We start from the raw sequence: 18,615 nt of genomic DNA on the forward strand, positions 1-18,615 counted from the left end.
TATTCATGTAAATTATTTTGGGAACTCATTCAAGGAAGAGAGAAAGTTAAAACTAGCAAACACTAAAAATAAAACCTATGCATTTTGATGAGAATTTTTGTATAGCTTTTTATGAATCTAAATATGCTCCTTTGTATTTCTATTAAAAGATTACATTTCTCTTCCTGTAAAAACATTTTTACCATATTCCAATTTCAGTTACACAGGCGAATGTCCAAAGCATTGTTCTGCATATGAACTGCAATTCACTTGTAAACATACAGCTCAAAGATGGGTTTTGTCACCTAATTTATTTCTTATTTACAATTCTCCAGTAAATAAGTAATAAGCATATGTTATGCCGAAATTTTTTCAGGAAGTCTTAAATGCTATTATTTTCTAAAATATACTTGCCTAAATGTTGTCTTTGCAGAAGTCCAGGGATGGTGATTGGTTGTCTGGTTACTGATGGCTGTGGGGAAGGTGATGTAAATGTGTACAGCTGAGGGGTTCTGAATTCAGGAGGAGCCCATGATCCCCTTCTACTACTTTGTGATCCAGATGATGATGTAGCTGAACATCCACTATGCGGTAGTCTTATTGGTGTGGATCTGTCAATGAAATTAATTCATAGATACGATTTGAGGCTACTTTCATAGTACAAGAGATTTCAAACCCACTTAAATTCATAGTGTTAATATTTTAATAGAAAATGCTATAAATTTTGGTGTTCTACATGTTCCTTATCAGATTTTTACTTCTTTAGAATTTTTAAATATTTTAAAAAGCAGAAGGACAAAACAAATTAGATGAGAATCGGAGATAGGGAGAAAAAAAAAAGCAGCAATATCTTTTTCTGTGTATTTTAAATTTGTGCTAGAAATACATATTTGGTTCAATGATTATAGAGAACAAGAGTTTACTTTTTCTGGAACCATTTTAACTTTTTTCTTTATGTTAAGAATTCTCACAATTTGAGACCTTTTCAATGTTTAGATTAAAACCTGAAACACCTGCTACATGCTGCATTAAGATGTTCAGGTTACTCAGAGAACAGCTGTTGTGTAGATGTTTTGTTGTTATCTCTGATTTTTACAAATATAAAGCAGACAGTTTGTTGCACCTCTTTACTATAAAATTACTACTCTTTGTATGAAAGTACTGTGACTGTAGATGTCCACAGCTACAGGAACTCAAATTATCTCTGCCTGCATTTGAAGAAAGTGATTTCAAAATAAAACCTTCCAGCAATAACAAACACATTCCTATAGGTGACAGCCTGCACAATGACAGTTATTCAGATGTAGACTATAATCTTCGAATGCGCAGATTATTACAGGCCAGACAAGAGAAACTTCAGTCTCTCACAGGAGACAGTAACATCTTGAAAACGTGTTTAATTACCTTGTTGATCCTGCTCTACTATTTTGACTTGACATAATTCCGCATGACTGAGAGCTTCTGTAAGATATGCTACCTGTACAAATTGAATTTTTGAAAACAGGGTCAACATTAATTACCCATTTTACTTAAGAGAGAACTTTGGAGACAAAGATTAGTACTTCAGCTGCATTATTTGGGACAAATTCATGATTGGTTTGTTCAAGAATATAAATGGTGCACAATTACCATAGACAATGACAGATAAGGAACTGGCTGACAAAGTCAAGTCACCATGTCAGTTGATAAAGGATTAAAATAGGCATAAAAAATAATAATACGTTTTTACAGTTTTGCACAGATATTTGCTGAGGCATGAGTTGTCTTTCAGGCTCTTGCTGGAAGAAGATCCAGCAGAAGTGAGAGCGATCAGAAGTCCTCAGCAGCACTCCAACAGATGGTAAAGATGAAAAATTTTCTTTAGTCTCAATAGAGCTTGGCTTTCACAAAAAACATGATATTGTACCATTCCTGCAAATTTTTATCAAGTTAAACACATATGTTTGTTTATTTCACATTCTATCAGTTATTAGACTATTATCAAGATAGCTCTGCTGAGGTGCTCCAGTTCTTCAGCTGTTTTTTTTGCCCCATTAAGCTCTGAGAAGGAAACTCTCTTTAGCACACCATTAAATCATTGCTCCCACTTGCCCTTACTTTTGCAAATATGCTTTGATTCATTCAGCTTTGACCACTACAAAACTTTATGGGTTGATTCTGAAATGTGCTGAATACATAACTGTTCTACATATAATTTTACTATCCAATTAAAGATCTATTTATATTTAGACAACAAAAAACAGTTAACCTCAACTCTCACTATCTTGCTATCCATAAATTTATGGTCAAGCATGCATTTGGGAAGGATCTGAACATATAAATCATATACAACATAAGAAAAGCAATTCTTGTTCCTTCATTGCAATTTCATTTGTCTTTGTTTTGGGACGTTTACATCACGTAGAAATAAGAGTGCTAAAAGCTCCTTATGCATTGCAGATGGATTCTATTAACTGCTGAAGCCAGTGGAAAGTCTGCCTGAGAATGGGCCATTACAGACACACGCCGAATGTAAAACCAATAACAAAGGGACATTTTTAACATGACATTATGGACAATGTTAATCTCTGGTAATTATAAGCAAATATAAGTATGAAGGTTAATAGAAGGTCAACAACATATATTGCAAGTATGCTTGTTCTATTCAACCATACACATCATTACAGTATTTCCTTTGCAACCGTTGATTATGATTGCTCAGCAAAAATCATTGTGGTTACAAGTAATTATTCACAGAACAGAGTAGGTCAGTACTCAGGCGACTTATTTCATTCTTCATTTTTAACCATTTCCCATCTGCTGGATTGATGTCTACATTGTAAGTTTCTTATGCCTCAAAACAATTGAAGTTTCTTCAGCAAATTTGCTGATGTATGGATTTAAATGTATTAATCTTCTTAAGGCAATGCAAATGTTATCCAGCTATGAACAGTATTTTTACTCACCCATGTGTCCATCTCGTGGTGGAGATATTAATGATAATCTTGTCGGACCAGTTGGTGTGTCAGGCTAAATGAATGGCAATGTATTAATTACAGGGTAGTAAGTGTCCTAATTATTAAAGTATTTTAAGCAACGGTGTTACATTTTTGAGGTCTATAAAGCCTTCACTTTTCTGGAGCTCTCCGCTGGCAGTTTTGTTCATAGGAATAAGATGTAAAACCTCAGAATGAAGTTACTATTTTTTACAGATTTACGGTGAGCAGGAAAATAGATGAATCTTAGTTTTATTGAAAGAAGTTGTCTCTGTCACATTCAGATAAGAAAAATACCGGATATTTACATTGTATTCCTAATCAGAATACTAATACAGTGGAAAGCTCCTGCCTTTATTCTCATATTGGAGATGTCATTCAAAGCTTGCAATTCCCTATTCAAATGTCAAGTTCTGAAACTGCTTTCAGATCATTGATTTCTACACCTTTTCTTAACATGTGAAGATACTATACACACATTGATGCCTCTGAGCACTGGCAAAAGCAAGATCACCTAGTCAAGCAGCAAACAAAACTGTTTATGAAAGATGAAAAATAATTATTGGTTCAATTTGTGGTTTATAAGAAACTTTTATCCATCCTAAATGAAATTTCAGGAGAGTTTTGAAAAACAGTGTAACGTGAAGTTGAGTGCCAAGTGATTCACCTTCCCCATTCAAATGCAACAACAGCATTTACATCTCACCTGGTCCTCTGAAATTCCCTTTATGGCCAAGGCAGAGAAACAAGAATGAGACCAATAAGTGTCCTTCAGAATGAGATGAATCACACATACTAATCCATAGGTTATATCTATGGATGTAGTTCTATCTATGGATATAACCAATTATAGGTTATAAAGGACACCCTGAGATGACAGCATAGCTCTGCACTGCAGACCTGGTGAAGGTCGAAATCTTACATATATTTCAATTTCTTAATATATTAGAACTTAAATTTAATGGCAACTCTCTGTTTCATATATTAGCAGCATTCATTTTGGAAACAGTTACAATATTTTTATAGTATAAACCTAGTGAGATTTCAAGAATTTCCCATTTAATTCAGCATCAGAAGCTTAAAAGCCTGTATATGGCATGTGGAGAATATAATTCCAGAAAACAATGTTGTGATTTATTTCCCTTTGGGTCCTTTTTGGGGAGCATCTGACTTCTATTAAGCATCAAGCATAGCTGAAATCAGCTGTTTTAAAGTGGGATAAGGGTAGGGAGAATCCTATCTTTGCAGTATCAACAGAGTAGGAGAAATCAAAAGCATATATGTGTATATATACATATATTAAAACATATATACAAAAAATCCACTTACTTTCCTCATTGGTGAAGGTACAGGGTCAATCTCCATTGGCTCCATTCTTACAACAAAGGTCAAAATAAGTATGAAATTGTAACAAAAATAACACATTCATTATAATGCCAAAATTACATTATATTCTTCATGTTAAATTTGACTAATAATGGGAAAGCATAATACATAATGCATACATATATGACTGTTAAGGACTTGTTCCAAAATCCACTAGCAGTAAGAAAAGTCTATTAATTGATTCTGAGCTTTGGTTTAGACATTTACAGACAAATTTATTTTATTATTAGCATTGTTGTTCTCTTATTCAAGTCAGAATAAATATGTATATTTATATATTTGTTACTTGTCTCCACAAGAAGGGCATCTGAAATTTTACTTTCTATAAAAAATGAAGTCACAGTCTTTTAGCTTGAGCAAGCTGTATGCGCAATTTATCACAGTATCACAGTATCACAGTATGTTTGGGATTGGAAGGGACCTCAAAAGATCATCTAGTCCAATCCTCATGCTGGAGCAGGAACGCCTAGGTGAGGTCGCGCAGGAATGTGTCCAGGCGGGCTTTGAATGTCTCCAGGGAAGGAGACTCCACAACCTCCCTGGGTAGCCTGTTCCAGTGCTCTGTTACCCTCACTGAGAAGAAGTTCTTTCTCAAATTTAAGTGGAACCTCTTGTGTTCCAGCTTGATCCCATTGCCCCTTGTCCTTTCATTGTTTGCCACTGAGAAGAGCCTGACTCCATCCTCGTGGCACTCACCCTTTATATATTTATAAACATTAATAAGGTCACCCCTCAGTCTCCTCCAAACTAAAGAGCCCCAGCTCCCTCAGCCTTTCTTCGTAAGGGAGGTGCTCCACTCCCTTAATCATCTTTGTTGCCCTACGCTGGACCCTCTCCAGCAGTTCCCTGTCCTTCTTGAACTGAGGGGCCCAGAACTGGACACCATATTCCAGATGGGGTCTCACCAGGGCGGAGTAGAGGGGAAGGAGGACCTCTCTCGATCTACTGACCACCCCCCTTGTAATACACCCAAGGATGCCATCGGCCTTCCTGGCCACAAGGGCACAGTGCTGGCTCATGGTCATCCTGTTGTCCACCAGGACCCCCAGGTCCCTTTCCCCTACACTGCTCTCTAATAGGTCATTCCCCAACCTATACTGGAACCTGGGGTTGTTCCTGCCCAGATGCAGGACTCTACACTTTCCCTTGTTAAATTCCATCAGGTTATCCCCCGCCCAACTCTCCAGCCTGTCCAGGAGCATATTGCCTTAGAATTTTTTCCAGTGAGTACAAAGTCAGTCTATACTAGTATTAATAGTTATTATGTATACTTGGATACATAAGACCCTCCTTTTTATTTACATACTTTGCAGAAACAAAGCATGAACTAAGAAAATATACTCATTCTAAACTCACACACACAAAAAAAGAAAAGCTTAGTGTATGAAATATCAACATGTTGTCATTGTTAAGATTTTCATTGAAAACTAACAGATTTGTACCTACATTTCAGAAGTGGAAGGATGACTAGGATGAAGAGAATATGAAGAATAACCATTCTGTTTTCTTGAAGGAACTAAAGTCATTAATAAATTTAATATTAGAACAAAGCTATATCCAGTGATACGTGTTGCATAGCTAGCATCTTAAACCAACACTTCTTACTGGAATGTGGGTTTCTACTTGTACTGGAAAATGGTAGTTGTGGAGTTTGTTCAGGAGGTTTCATGCTAAAGGGAAAATGGAAGAAACAACAGATATAAATTGAAAGCTGGTTTGATTAGTTCATTAGTCTAACTGGTCAATAAAGCATAAAATAAAGTCTTTTATCCATCAATAGCTGGTTTTAACATGATACTATTTGCCATGAACCAAGATAACAATCTATTTGATAAGCTATTAACTTCTCTATATTGTATTAGTCATTACACACCCAATAGTCTCAATTTAGGATAACATTATGGCAAAGTACTTTATGGAACAACAGATGTTAAAATACAACTGTCAATTACAATTCAGTCAAAAATCTTCATTTTGATGCATACATTTCCCAAACTGTAAAAATATAATTATCAAAGGAAATGTTGGCATATTTATGCAATTCACCAACAGCAATGTAAAACTGGTATCTTTGCCAAGAAGCATAAATAGGAGGAATGTGTCTACTAGGCATGTAAGGAGAAGCCCTGGGTCACACTTTCTTGGTAGAATTCTGAAAATCTGAAATTCAGTAAGAACTCTGTATCTGGTATAAGCAAGATGTTATTTATTTGAGATGTAGACAAGGAAAAGGAGGGAGTGGGTAAAAATATATAAACTATGATAATCCACCAGATACGTAGTTTCCTTTATACTGTTTTTCTTTCAGTTATATTACACCGAGCAGCAGAAGAGAGAATAATACAGTATTATGTGCATGTCAGAGTCAAAAGAAAGTCTATACTGAAAAAACACATAAAAGGACAAAATTTTGCAATTAAATTGCTGGCTTTATGGACTGGCTAATAAGGGGATTTCATCATGGTTGAAGACTGGTATTCATAAAGGGACGTTTGTAAAGGGCTTCTCTCAAGAAGATCTATCTACAGGGAGAAGTACATTGTAACTATAAGTACTCTTTATACCCATATTCTCTAAAACGGAAAAAGCAGACAAAGCCTGGTGGGGTTTTTTTCCCAGTAGCTTTCGAAATCTTAGAAAATTGGAAGAATATAATAGGACAGAGAAACAAATGTTATATGGAAAATGTTATAATTTCAGCATAAGTGGATCACTGTAGATTGATCTGTTTTATGTTCTGCTAAGCAGACTTTTTTAAACAGTGGTAATATAGTATAATACATTTTTTCCGTGTTCGTTCAATTTAAACATTAGAGTGCTGTACAGGCTACAGGATATAAGAGCAATTAATTCAGATAAGTATAGCATAAATAATTTTTAAAGGGAAACAACAAAAAAGGGTGAAGAGAGTGCAAAAAATATTATTAGTCACATCCCCTTCAGTTTAGACTTGCAACTGATCCTGTTCAATCTACTCCCTGATGACTCAGGGATAACTCACAGCTTGTGAAATCTGAAGAGAGAAAGTTCTCAAGACGGAAAGTTATAGCAACCCTGAGAACTATATAATGATTTTTAAAAACGTGATCTTTTCAAGCAAATAATTGAAATAAAATTTAATTAAATGAAAACTAATAGCACACAGTGCACTTAGGGGTCAATAAGAAATTTGGTTTTAAGTTGGAAAAGAGATGAAAAGATTAAGGTATATCAGTCAATGTGTGGAGGCATAATGATGGGCAACCTCTTTGATGCATTTTTGAGAAAAGACTAAATTGAGATAAGTCAAGAAGTTGAATTTTATTAGAAACAGATAAAATGAGATTCATGTTACAAAACTCTCCTAGTTTTGCCAGTGGGATAGGAAAGAGATCATAGTACTTTCCAGGCTGGGAAGCCTATTGTCAAAAAACACAAGCATGTTCATGTAAATGCAAATAAAAATTTTAAAACTGAATATCTATATGACAGAGATTGCTAAAAATTCATTTTTAAAGTAATTACTGTCTTGAATTTAAAATTAAAAGGATTTTTTTTTCCTGGCAGGCTTGATTAATGTGAAGAAAATTGACCTTATGACAGAAATCATCGTTCATTTATTTCCGTAAAAATATGCTTTTTCTACGCATTAAACACAATATATGAGAAAGGCACACAAAGTATGGCTTTTAAGTTGTTTTATCAATTAAAATTACTGTTGTCTCATTACAAAGACTATTTATCATTTACTTCTGTTGCATTAAGCCTCTTACCATTGCATTTGATGAAGTTGCTGAGTTACCTCCTTGAGAGATTCTTCCAGCTTCATTGTCTGTGACATAATGGTAGATTTAAACAAAATCTATTCGTATGATATATAACTTCATTTTCATACAACTAGTATTCTAAAGTGCTGAAAGGCTGTTTTCTATTGGTTTTAATCTGAGATGTCATTGCTATTCCAGATTTATTGGGGCAAGACTATAGCTGTTATATGGATCCGTGAAACAGTCAGTTTGAAAAAGATATGCTGATTTTTGGCAGTTACAGACTTAGTTCGATCACCTTTTGTTAAGTGTGCTGGTAGTATTGGATAAAAAAATACTAAGAAAAGTACTTAAAATAGCTTAATTTTTTCGTCTGTTTTTCCCTGTCTGGTATAAAACTTACGATGTATTTAATATGGAATTATCTGGCAAAGATACCAATAACTGTACAAAATACCAAATACCATGTTCCCATACTGCTCATTTCAAATTCAAAATGTATTCAGTTCTTTGCAGTATCCATTTCTAACAAGCTTACATGAAGAGTATTTCCTATTATGTTATGGACACAACCAAAAATCTCCATTAAAGAATGTTATGAGCTTGCAGAATTGAAGAACATTGAGGTCAGGAACGCTAGGTCGACTTCCTAGTATGTGCATTTTTTAGTCTTTCATTCCATTAGCATATATTATATTTTATGAAGGATATAAAAATTTACTCAATAGCATCAATCTGCATCTGTATTTTGTCCTTGATTTCCATTGTGTGACCTTAGTCCTCCATTACTTCATGCTATTCATATTTTGATTTGAAGAGAAATTATTAATTTTCTTGTTAACTTTTCATGCTTCTCCTCACAATATTATTTGAATTCTTTAATAACGTCACCTGATATACCTTTGTAAAGTCATATTGTCAGTGGCAAATATTATGCTCTTTTTGCAGATGTGAAACTCTGCAAAACAGTTTAAAGACAAAATCTAATTTACATGAGATCTGGGGAGTTTTTTTATTCTTGTCTTTTCTTTTTCCTAATGAGAGATAGGCTTAAGTAAGAAAATGACCAGTACGGATAGCAGGAACAATGTACTGTTACCTGTTACCCTGTCACTCTATAGGACTGAATCATTCCAAGGTCAAAATGCCTTAAAGAAGGTGAATAACTATTTGGTTGTCAATATCTTTGGGTCCTAACACAACATGGGATCTAGACTTGCCAGGAATATGGACAACATGTGCCCACAGTACACACCATGATCTGCATCCTGTGATCTCTGCAATGCACAGAAACAGCAACAAAGGAGCTTTTATCAAGGTCATGAGAGCTGTTGGTTGACAGTGCCAAGGATGACGTACTAGAAATAAGGAAGGGGACCACAAACTAGAGAGCTAAGTATGAAAACCTGGTTGTGAAGTTCCTTATGCAGTACTCTGCCTTTCCCAAAGGCCAAGACCTGCAGAGTGGAGAGCAGCAGGAAGCAACACTTGTATCAAAGGGTAGGTTTGTGCTTCCTCACCTCCCTGGAGGTGTTGCCATTCGCCAAACTGTTTATACCATAAATGATTCTTGCTCCATTCTTTTTCCACTCACCTTCAACAGCAAAACCACCCAAAACAGTGTGCCATTGAAACAGCATCCAACTAAATCATCAGCTGTTTCAGTACTGAAGACTAAACACCTGCCTCAGGTCACATACTTTACAACCACTTTAAATGAACATCTCGACAGTAAATAACTTAGTAACTTACCAACGAAAAGCGTCAAAACTCTGCCCAGGTTCTTTGGAGATAATATTTCAATTTATGCAAAATTCTATGAAGAGCTTTATTTTACTTACAGTTTCAGTTTTACCATCCAGAGTTATTACAATAAATTAGAAGGCAGCATAAAATCAGAATTCCTCCAAGAAGGACAGGACCTTGAAAGATCTACCCACTCCCCAGTACACTAGGACTGATCCCAAAATGCAGTCATGGAAAACAGGGGAGAATGGGCCACAGAGAACTCAAGTTTCGAAGCTGTTCTATCCATGAGAACCACATCAGGTGCTCTCTTCACACTCAAGATAGCCATTTGGGCAGCTCTATGAGTTTGCGTCTATCATTTCATACATAGGGCACCTACTGATGGGTTGATTCACCAGTATTGCCAAGTAGCTTTAGTGATATACCTGGCCATGTCCTTGGAAATGAATGAAACAGTCAACTATTTTAACAAATATTTAGAAGTAGCAGAGAGATGAAAGAAAGAAATTTTCTTTCCAGCCTACAAAGGAAGAGTCACAAATTCAGTACCTGTTTTCCACAGAATAGTTAATTCTATTCCCCTTCCTATTGAGCTATCCCTAATTCAGGGTACTGGCCCTTTGTCTTGTTCTCCCCTTAGTTTCCCATTCAGTTTGTCAGCCCCAGTCATCTTTTCCTCTGGGCTTATTATCTGAGTACCAATCTCTCCACACATCTTCCACTTTCTCCTCCATACAGTGAACTAGTCTATTCTCTCCTTGTCCATTGACTCTCCATTTAATCTTGGTCACCCCACAACTAAAATATGTTTTATTAAATAATAGTAACCATAATTAATAAAGTCCTCACAGATTTTAAGCAATTAAAACCTGGTATTTATAATGACGGAAATGAGGCAATACTGAAAAATTATTCTAAGTATTCCAATGGAAGTTGAAAATAGTTTTTAAAAACAAAATGAAGTAAAAAGGTAAACATAAGCAGTAAAAATAAGAAAATAACAATTATAGTTACCTTTTGTCTCTGGTATGCTAATAAATGTTTACGATGTTTTTCTTGAAATTCTGCAACCTAAAAAATAAATACAGTTATGTCAAGTTTCACCTGATTATGTTTATGCAACCTCAGAAAAAAGAAAAGGTGATGGAGAAAAACTTTCACAGTATTAAATTTTTTTCTATATTTTAATAAGTATTTAACACATCTTGAATTCTTCTCCAAAAAAAAACATTCAAAGTTATTAGCACTGATAGAGAAAGCCTTATAAAGTTTATTTAATCTAGTATAACCTATCCTAGAGGTGGTAGATTTATTTTGCTGAATTTATGTTTTAACACTGTGTTTAAGAACAAGGTAAAGACATTGGAAAACCAGTTTCACTGCAGTGTTTCTTATTCATTAGTGCTAGGCAAACACATAAATTTAATGGCAACATAAAAAGTTATCTGTCTTACTGACAATTATAATTTGCCTTGTAAAAATATCCTGATAATTAAAAAATAATTGTTAGACACTCTGGTGGTGTGTAAGCACCTCTTGTGTCCAAATGAGGATCATAAACCCTGACAGGTTGAAAGTAAAAATATACAGTGCAGGCAAGACAAGAGCTTGAGGGACAAATTACAAGAGGTAATAACTTACTAATAAATCTTTCTTCTCGTGTGTAAGAAAACTGTCAAGAAAATGTGTAGGGATAGAGACAACCAAGAGAAACACTCAGAGAAGATGAACCCATGGTGGAGGATCTAATTGAAATGGTTACTTTTCATTTGCTGTAGAGGAGCCTGGGAGGTTCCCATTGGATACTGATTAAAGGATCAGAAGTGTCTTCAGAAGCACTGATGGAATAATGAGGCACTCCGAAAGTAATGGCTCTGAGCTGCCTCCCACCACACAGAAACGAGGTCTGGGGTCTATAAAGGAGAAATCTATGAAAATGTCAATTCAGTGCTCAGCATCAGTCTAAAAAAAGGAAATAATACCTTAGAAGTGGTAAAAAATGCAGACCTGCCTTGAGATCTTTTGCTTTTCAGGAATTAGATTGTTCTTATTTTCAATAAAGACCAGCCTTTGAGATCAGGGATCTTTGTTAACTTGCTCACTTTGGTTAAAAAAATAAATAAAATAAAATAAAATAAAATAAAATAAAATAAAATAAAATAAAATAAAGAGAAAGTACATTCAGGTCAGGGCTTCAGCTCAGTTTTTAATGTGTAACTTTTTATTGCTATAATTAGGACATGCTGTTTGGACACATTTGAGGTTCTGGTAGATGTTATATTTCATTGCATGGCATTGAAAGTGATTTTACATCATCAAAATAGCCAGACTAGGAGTCCTGAGAGAGAACTTGAAAACACAAACAGTGACCATGCTGAATAATTTATGCTTTCTTAAGTACTTTTGAACCTGTGGAATTAAGGAAGTAAAGACAGTAATGAGCATACATTCATTTTCAAACATTTCTTCATGTATTTTTCCCATTTATATAAAACACAGTAGAAGTTGCTATTTTATAGAGTTAAAAAGCTTTAAGGCAGATTCACCTGTGTTATTTCTTTTGCGTATTTCTTGCATAGCGTATCTATTCCCATGAACAGTGATTGAATATCAGGACTTGTCTACCAAGAAAAGAAAGTATACCAAGGTTAGCATTTTTATTTGCAAGTTATATTAAATAAACCATTTTATGAAGTGTTCTTTAAATTGATTGATGCATATAAATAAAAAATGCACAGATGAAGAGTAGGATGATTCAGAAACTGAAAACAAGCCCATTTTTATTTTGTCTCCTTAATAACCATCTGCAAAGCTTTGTGCTTTTGTTTAAATATATTACACCCATTTATACTTCGTGTAACTAAGACAATAACAACTTACGGAGGACGTTCAGGGGAGATGCTGTGATTCCCTGGAGGAGGCATTGCCTTCAGACCAGCAGCCAGGTTTCTGGCAGTCCCCTTCTGGCCTTTGTGGTTCTCACCACCCCCAGACACATGGATGCATCTTATAATCAGTTTTGTTTCAAAGTCCTTTTTTGGAATGGTTCCAATGCTGACTGGGATCCCTTTATCTCTCCTGACTGTTGGGCAGCAGAATGCTATCCCAGCATAATGAAAGAGCTATTAATGGTAGCTGAATTTTGCAATTATTTTGTGACTGAGACTTTTAATCAGACACCATGATGTGACCTCGCAAATGGCCATCTGTGTTTTTAGAAAATGCTGAGTAAGTGCTCTGTGGCTAAGCTATCATTGCAATAAAGATATATTTATTATTTCTAGTGAGAAAGAAATGCTACGAACTGTAAAGTGAATTTCAGAATGATAGTGACATTTTGACATCTATCCAAATCTACAAAGCAATGTAGACAGCTTAGTTAAGTGCTACTTTAATCCAGAATACATGTATTCCTAATTTATTCATAAGAAAAAACAAACAAAAGACAGCCCCAAAATAGTCACACTAGTTATAGTGCTAAGTTAAAATTGTTGTATTACTAAGAACTAACAGTGATCACATTTCAATCACCTTCTACTGTAAGAGTAAACATCTTTTAAAAATGAAGAATCTAGCCAAAAAAACCATGACACATACCTGTAAACTGTAAACTACAAGGTTCTCTTTGATAAATTGTGATTGTGTAATGGAAGGTAGATTTACAACCAGCCAAAAGCTGAATAAGAGGCAAAACCAATCCAAACATACTTAGATGATAAAAGATGATTGTCCCAGAAAAAAAAATCATCCTTCATGTAAGGAACCACCTTTCAAAATCCAATCAAAAAGAACTTAAATTGTTGCCGGCAAAATGTAAATTAATCCCAGAAGTACTAAATAATCTCAAAAAGTTTAAAAATTTGAAAAATTAGAGAAAGGTGAATTATTGAAAGAAATAGGAAGTAGACCACCTGTGAATAAAGTAACAGTTTTCTAGGCTACTAAGAAAATGAAAGATAAGTATTAACACTTTTAATTGAAAAATCTTGCATTGAAATCAAAAAGCTTTGTTACATTTGGAAATGCACAAACACATAGTAAGACAATATTTTTACCTACTCCGAAACCGGCATAACACTAGTATGAAATCAAATATCTAAGACTACATAACAGCTGCCTTTGCCAAACCTATTTTCTATCTATAAGTATATTCTATATTTTAATAATAAGAGAGAACTGAGTCTCATATGTACGAAAAATAATTACATAAGGAGCTAAATTAATAACAGATTTGTGTATTTATTTCCCCATTTTCTGACATCAGCTGCTCCAATGTCCTGTACAGCAACTCATCTGAGCAAAGAGGAGATGAGGTTTGGTTACCGTAGAATTGTTTGTGTAGTTGCCAAATGCCCTTCTGGTTATCAATGGGCTGTTCTTGCATTTCCCAACACCATGGGAACTAAATTGCTTTTCTTTGCTTCCCCCAGCTACTCCTTTTTATAGAACTCGCAGGAGGAAATTAATTGTATTTGAGACTTCCTCTGCTCTTTTGAATTTAGTTGACATTAGCCAAAGCATTCACAGGGTGAACTGGTAGACTGAGAAAGAGAAAAGCAGATAGACACCACAGTCTGATCCATGGACAGTATTTAAGTAAAGAAAATACAAACAAGACAATAAAATTTAATCTAGAAAAAATAACATATACATAAAAATACATTTGGAGTCTTTATAATGTACTCAGAGGAGGCAAGCTCTAGAAACCTATCTAGGGTCCTAACAAAGCCATGACCTCGGATTAAGAATTTATAAGATCTCAGAAAAATAAAAACCAACCAGTTTCATTGCTGATTTGGAAACTCTTTAAAATGAAGGTTTGTTGAACACTGTTTATATTTCATCTGTTGCATGGAGGAGTAGCAGATGTTAACATGATATTCTGAAATAATGAACAGCGATATTCTGATTTATCGTAGCACTTAAGCATCCTCTGGGAAAAAGCAAGTGAGGATCGTGAGACACAGAAGGAAGATATAAAGGTGACAAGCATACATTACTGTAAAGATGAGAATATTTAATGTGTAGATGTTGATTGCCCCAACATACAATTTAATGAGGAGTTTTAACACATTTATAGGACCTTCTACTCATTGGGAATTCTTCCACAGCATCAAGCTCATAAAGGTTACCAGGTATATTTCCACTCAGGTTCCTGAATTATAGAGCTATGACTTTTTTACATGCATATTTAATTATCATTCCAATCATTTTATCTGTTCTTAATCAAGGCTAAGCAATCATCATTAATGTCTTTTTTTAAAGAATATGGTAATTTGCTTCCTTCCAGTCCTCCAGAGCAGCAGCAGATTCTAATGAAACACCTAATATTTTTGTTAGTACTCCAATCACCGCATTTTTTAATTCCTTCTGTATTTTTGAAGCAAAGCGTCAAATTCTGTTCAAATGCTGCTATTTCAGACTGATCTAACTTCAAAATCAGCTTTGTTTTGAGCAAGGTGTTGGACAAGATGACCTCCAGAGGTCCATGACAATCTGAATTGTTCTTGTAGCCAGGGTAGGCTCATACTGAAATCTTACTAAAATACCTCCTTCAGAAATTTCATGAGAGGGTTATGTTTTGGTTTTATTTTATTACTGTGTGCATTGTTCCTTTGTATTATGTTTGCATTCTGTTGTTTTGATGTAATTTTTTGGTATTTTCTTCATCCTGTTTCAGTTCTGTGAGATTCTGTGTTTACAAATACAAAATATAGTGTAACAATTTCTTACTTTTTTGTATGCAGTATGTAGAAGTAGACATTTCTATATTTAGATATGCATCATCTCAGTTTTAAACACATCTAGCGAAATGGTGCCCTCCTTCAAGGTCACCACTTCAGGTTTAGTCCCAAATTGTCCTCTATTTTGCATACATTATTGTTTTATAGCCTTGTAGGACTTTACGTGTTAGATGTATTGAATGCTCCTAGTATTTTTCTTTTATCGTTGTAAGTCAAGCTTGTCTCACAGGTAGGCATCAGTCTAGGAAAATATAACTGTTTTCACAAACCATTTATGAAATCAGCTAAGGAGAAGATGGTTCCTGGGAGAAACAGGAAAATTAAATCTTTCTAATGATTTCTCAAGAAAGGGACTCAGAAGCTGCTCATTCTCTAGTGAATAACAAGAATTCCTAACAATATTTTAGATCCTTTCTTAATCACATAGCCATGAGGAAAATAGCTAAGCTTAAGAGCAAATGGAGAGATAAACCAAAAACACTCGAAAATATTGATGCACCGCCATGCAGATTTTCAATTCAATTCATTACATGAAATAATCCATTATAGTCCAGTTTCCATGATGTTACAAATGCTGAAGTCAATAAATACCACACTTTGAAAGTAGTCCCTGATGTTACACATTAGCCAGTCATATTTCCTGAAAAGGTTGGAGTGATCTACAGTCCAACTTAAATCTGAAAACCTAAAGAGTTTCCATAGGTTTTCATTGTAAGAAATCCATAAAAATAAAAGGTGCATAATACAGAAGTATGTAAGTTACCTATCATTAGTAAATACTCATGTCACAGTTGGCAAACAAAAGGGAAGTATGTTGTAATGTAAATAATGTAGCTGTTAAATAAACTACAGACTGATGTAATACAATAACAAAGCTTCATTTACCTGTTTTGAGAGGAATAATGTACGACAAGGAGTTCTGCAGATCAAACATTCATCTTTTTTGCCTGTAAGGTAGAGACACAGTTAACATATACATTAAACTCAATAGATCTCAGATACATTTTTAATAGAATTTGGTGCCTAAATCTTTGTTTGGAGCTTGTGGAAGGAACACGAAGTTTAAACAAGAAATGCAAATAAACATGAATACAGAATTTTATTCTATAACCATTACACACAGTTGCACAGGGAAAATGTGTGTGACGATTATCAGGTCTTACTGCAAATAAGGATTCATGTAGATGATTTTATGAATATCATTAGTGTCACTGAATGCAGGTGACTTTTAGTTCCTCTGATTTAAATAGGAGTACTTGCCTGGTTTAATTAAATGTATGCTTAAGTGCATTAATGAGTTAGAGTCAACTAGATATATGACTTTTTAGATTGGGGCCTAGTCTGGCTTTCTTGATAAAATATATGAAACCTTAACTTCAAAGAATTAATAATTCTACCTTGTGAAAAATTCATCACATCACTTTCTAAAACTTGATCATTTTTTAAAATGTACCTTTGATAATTTGCAAACGTAGTAGCAAATAGTTCTAGTAGATGCATATGACTACAATAATAGTAACAGATAATTTTACTAGCTACCTCTTTTCTATGGGTTCTAAGATTCCATGTTTATAAACATCTTTAAAGAGTAAATACATTTTAAGCCTGATATCAACATAATTTAATTAACAGCAAAAAACATCTCATGTGTCAGGATTTTTTCTGCCAAACAACATTAACAGCAGAAAGGAAAGTTGTTGTTCAGCTTCTAGGAGCCTGCAAGTTGCATTTAGACAATGCATTTTATGATCCTCTCTCCTCAACAGCAACCTTATGAAAACTTCTAGTCAAAAGTTTTTAATGCTGAAATACTGATTGGTCATTGATTTTGTGTGGCCTTACAAAGACCAAGGCAATTAGCATGACCTAAAGGGAAAAAAACATTGATATTTGGTTGTTATTCTTTTCTTTTGATAAGCAGCTTCCCTACTCTGCTATCTTTTCCACAAGTGATTCTAAGCACATCACAGGAGGCCCAGAATATGACTCAGGAATTACATACAACACACAGGAGGTTCACAACATCACCTCCAGTCCTCCTAATGCTGCTGAAATTTTTCTAGAGTCTCATCAACTATATTGACATTTTAAATGTCTTAGGACTCTTAGCAAAACCTGCCCTAAACAAATCTTAAGTTTTCCAAACTGATATTTCACTAAGGAAAAAGCATGTCCCTTCCAAATTTAGACAGAACAGAATGCCATCTGACTTTTTTCTACAATGTAACCATGGATTCTAAGCATCCAGACCCAACTTTTATTAAAGCCTGGAGTTTTCTGTCCCTAAGCCTTGCTCTCAGAGCCCCCTTGCTCCAGCCACATTCAACTGGAGGCACACAGAGGTGGTTTCTCCTATTTAAAGAAAATCAATAGCAAGAACTGAACAGGTTTATCAATAAGATAAAGAAATGTTCAGGCCTTTCTTTGTTCCACTGAAATGGTAATGTTTAAGGTAAATGTGTACACGCCAGAGCTGCCTGACCTGCTGGCACAGAGGGCTGGGCCACCAGCTGCCATTACCTTTCTGGAGGCAGATCTCACAGATAACATGGCCACAGCTCGTGAGGCTGAACCGCGGGGTGGGCTTCTGCGGCTCGCACAAGCAAACGTTGCAAAAGACCTGGAAGGCCATGGGCAGAGAGGCCTGGCAGGGAGCAGGAGGCTGAGGAAGATGCCGCCTCCCCGGGTGAGGCCTACAGGGCTCCCGCCGCCATGTTCCTTCGCTCTGAGGTGAGGGGTGGCTGTTCTCCTCCCCCACCGGGGGGGCTGATGCGAGCAGAGTTTAATCTCCACACCCTAAAAAAAAATGCTTTTTCTGGCCCCTCGCTATCAAACTGGACAGGGTGCCCACACGGGGGATCACCTCTGAGAGGTTTCCCCACACGTGGGTCACTGAGCTGCACCCGTCCTCCTCACAGGGGTGGCCATGGAGCGGGGGCCGCCATCCAGGCAGCAGGCGTGTGGAGAACAGCAGGGGCTTTTCACCCTTCTAAAGGCAGGAATCTGGGAAGGTTGTTAGTTTGCCATCCAAGGTTT

At 35.5% G+C, this 18,615-nt stretch overlaps 1 protein-coding gene across 1 annotated transcript; it reads right to left on the reverse strand.

Annotated features, from left to right (window-relative positions):
• Nucleotides 1–196: 196 nt before the first annotated feature.
• Nucleotides 197–18,494, reverse strand: RNF212 (ring finger protein 212). The gene is made up of 11 exons (XM_065837300.2): nucleotides 18,100–18,494; nucleotides 16,465–16,526; nucleotides 12,382–12,456; nucleotides 10,850–10,906; nucleotides 8,093–8,151; nucleotides 5,946–6,010; nucleotides 5,787–5,856; nucleotides 4,284–4,329; nucleotides 2,925–2,988; nucleotides 1,384–1,456; nucleotides 197–590 (listed from the first exon to the last, which is right to left on the reverse strand). Exons 1-11 carry the CDS (start codon nucleotides 18,209–18,211, stop codon nucleotides 362–364), a joined length of 912 nt encoding a protein of 303 aa, XP_065693372.2. The 5' UTR covers nucleotides 18,212–18,494; the 3' UTR covers nucleotides 197–361.
• Nucleotides 18,495–18,615: the final 121 nt, after the last annotated feature.

This window comes from Patagioenas fasciata, chromosome 4 (assembly GCF_037038585.1).
Source record: "Patagioenas fasciata isolate bPatFas1 chromosome 4, bPatFas1.hap1, whole genome shotgun sequence".
Taxonomy (NCBI): domain Eukaryota; kingdom Metazoa; phylum Chordata; class Aves; order Columbiformes; family Columbidae; genus Patagioenas; species Patagioenas fasciata.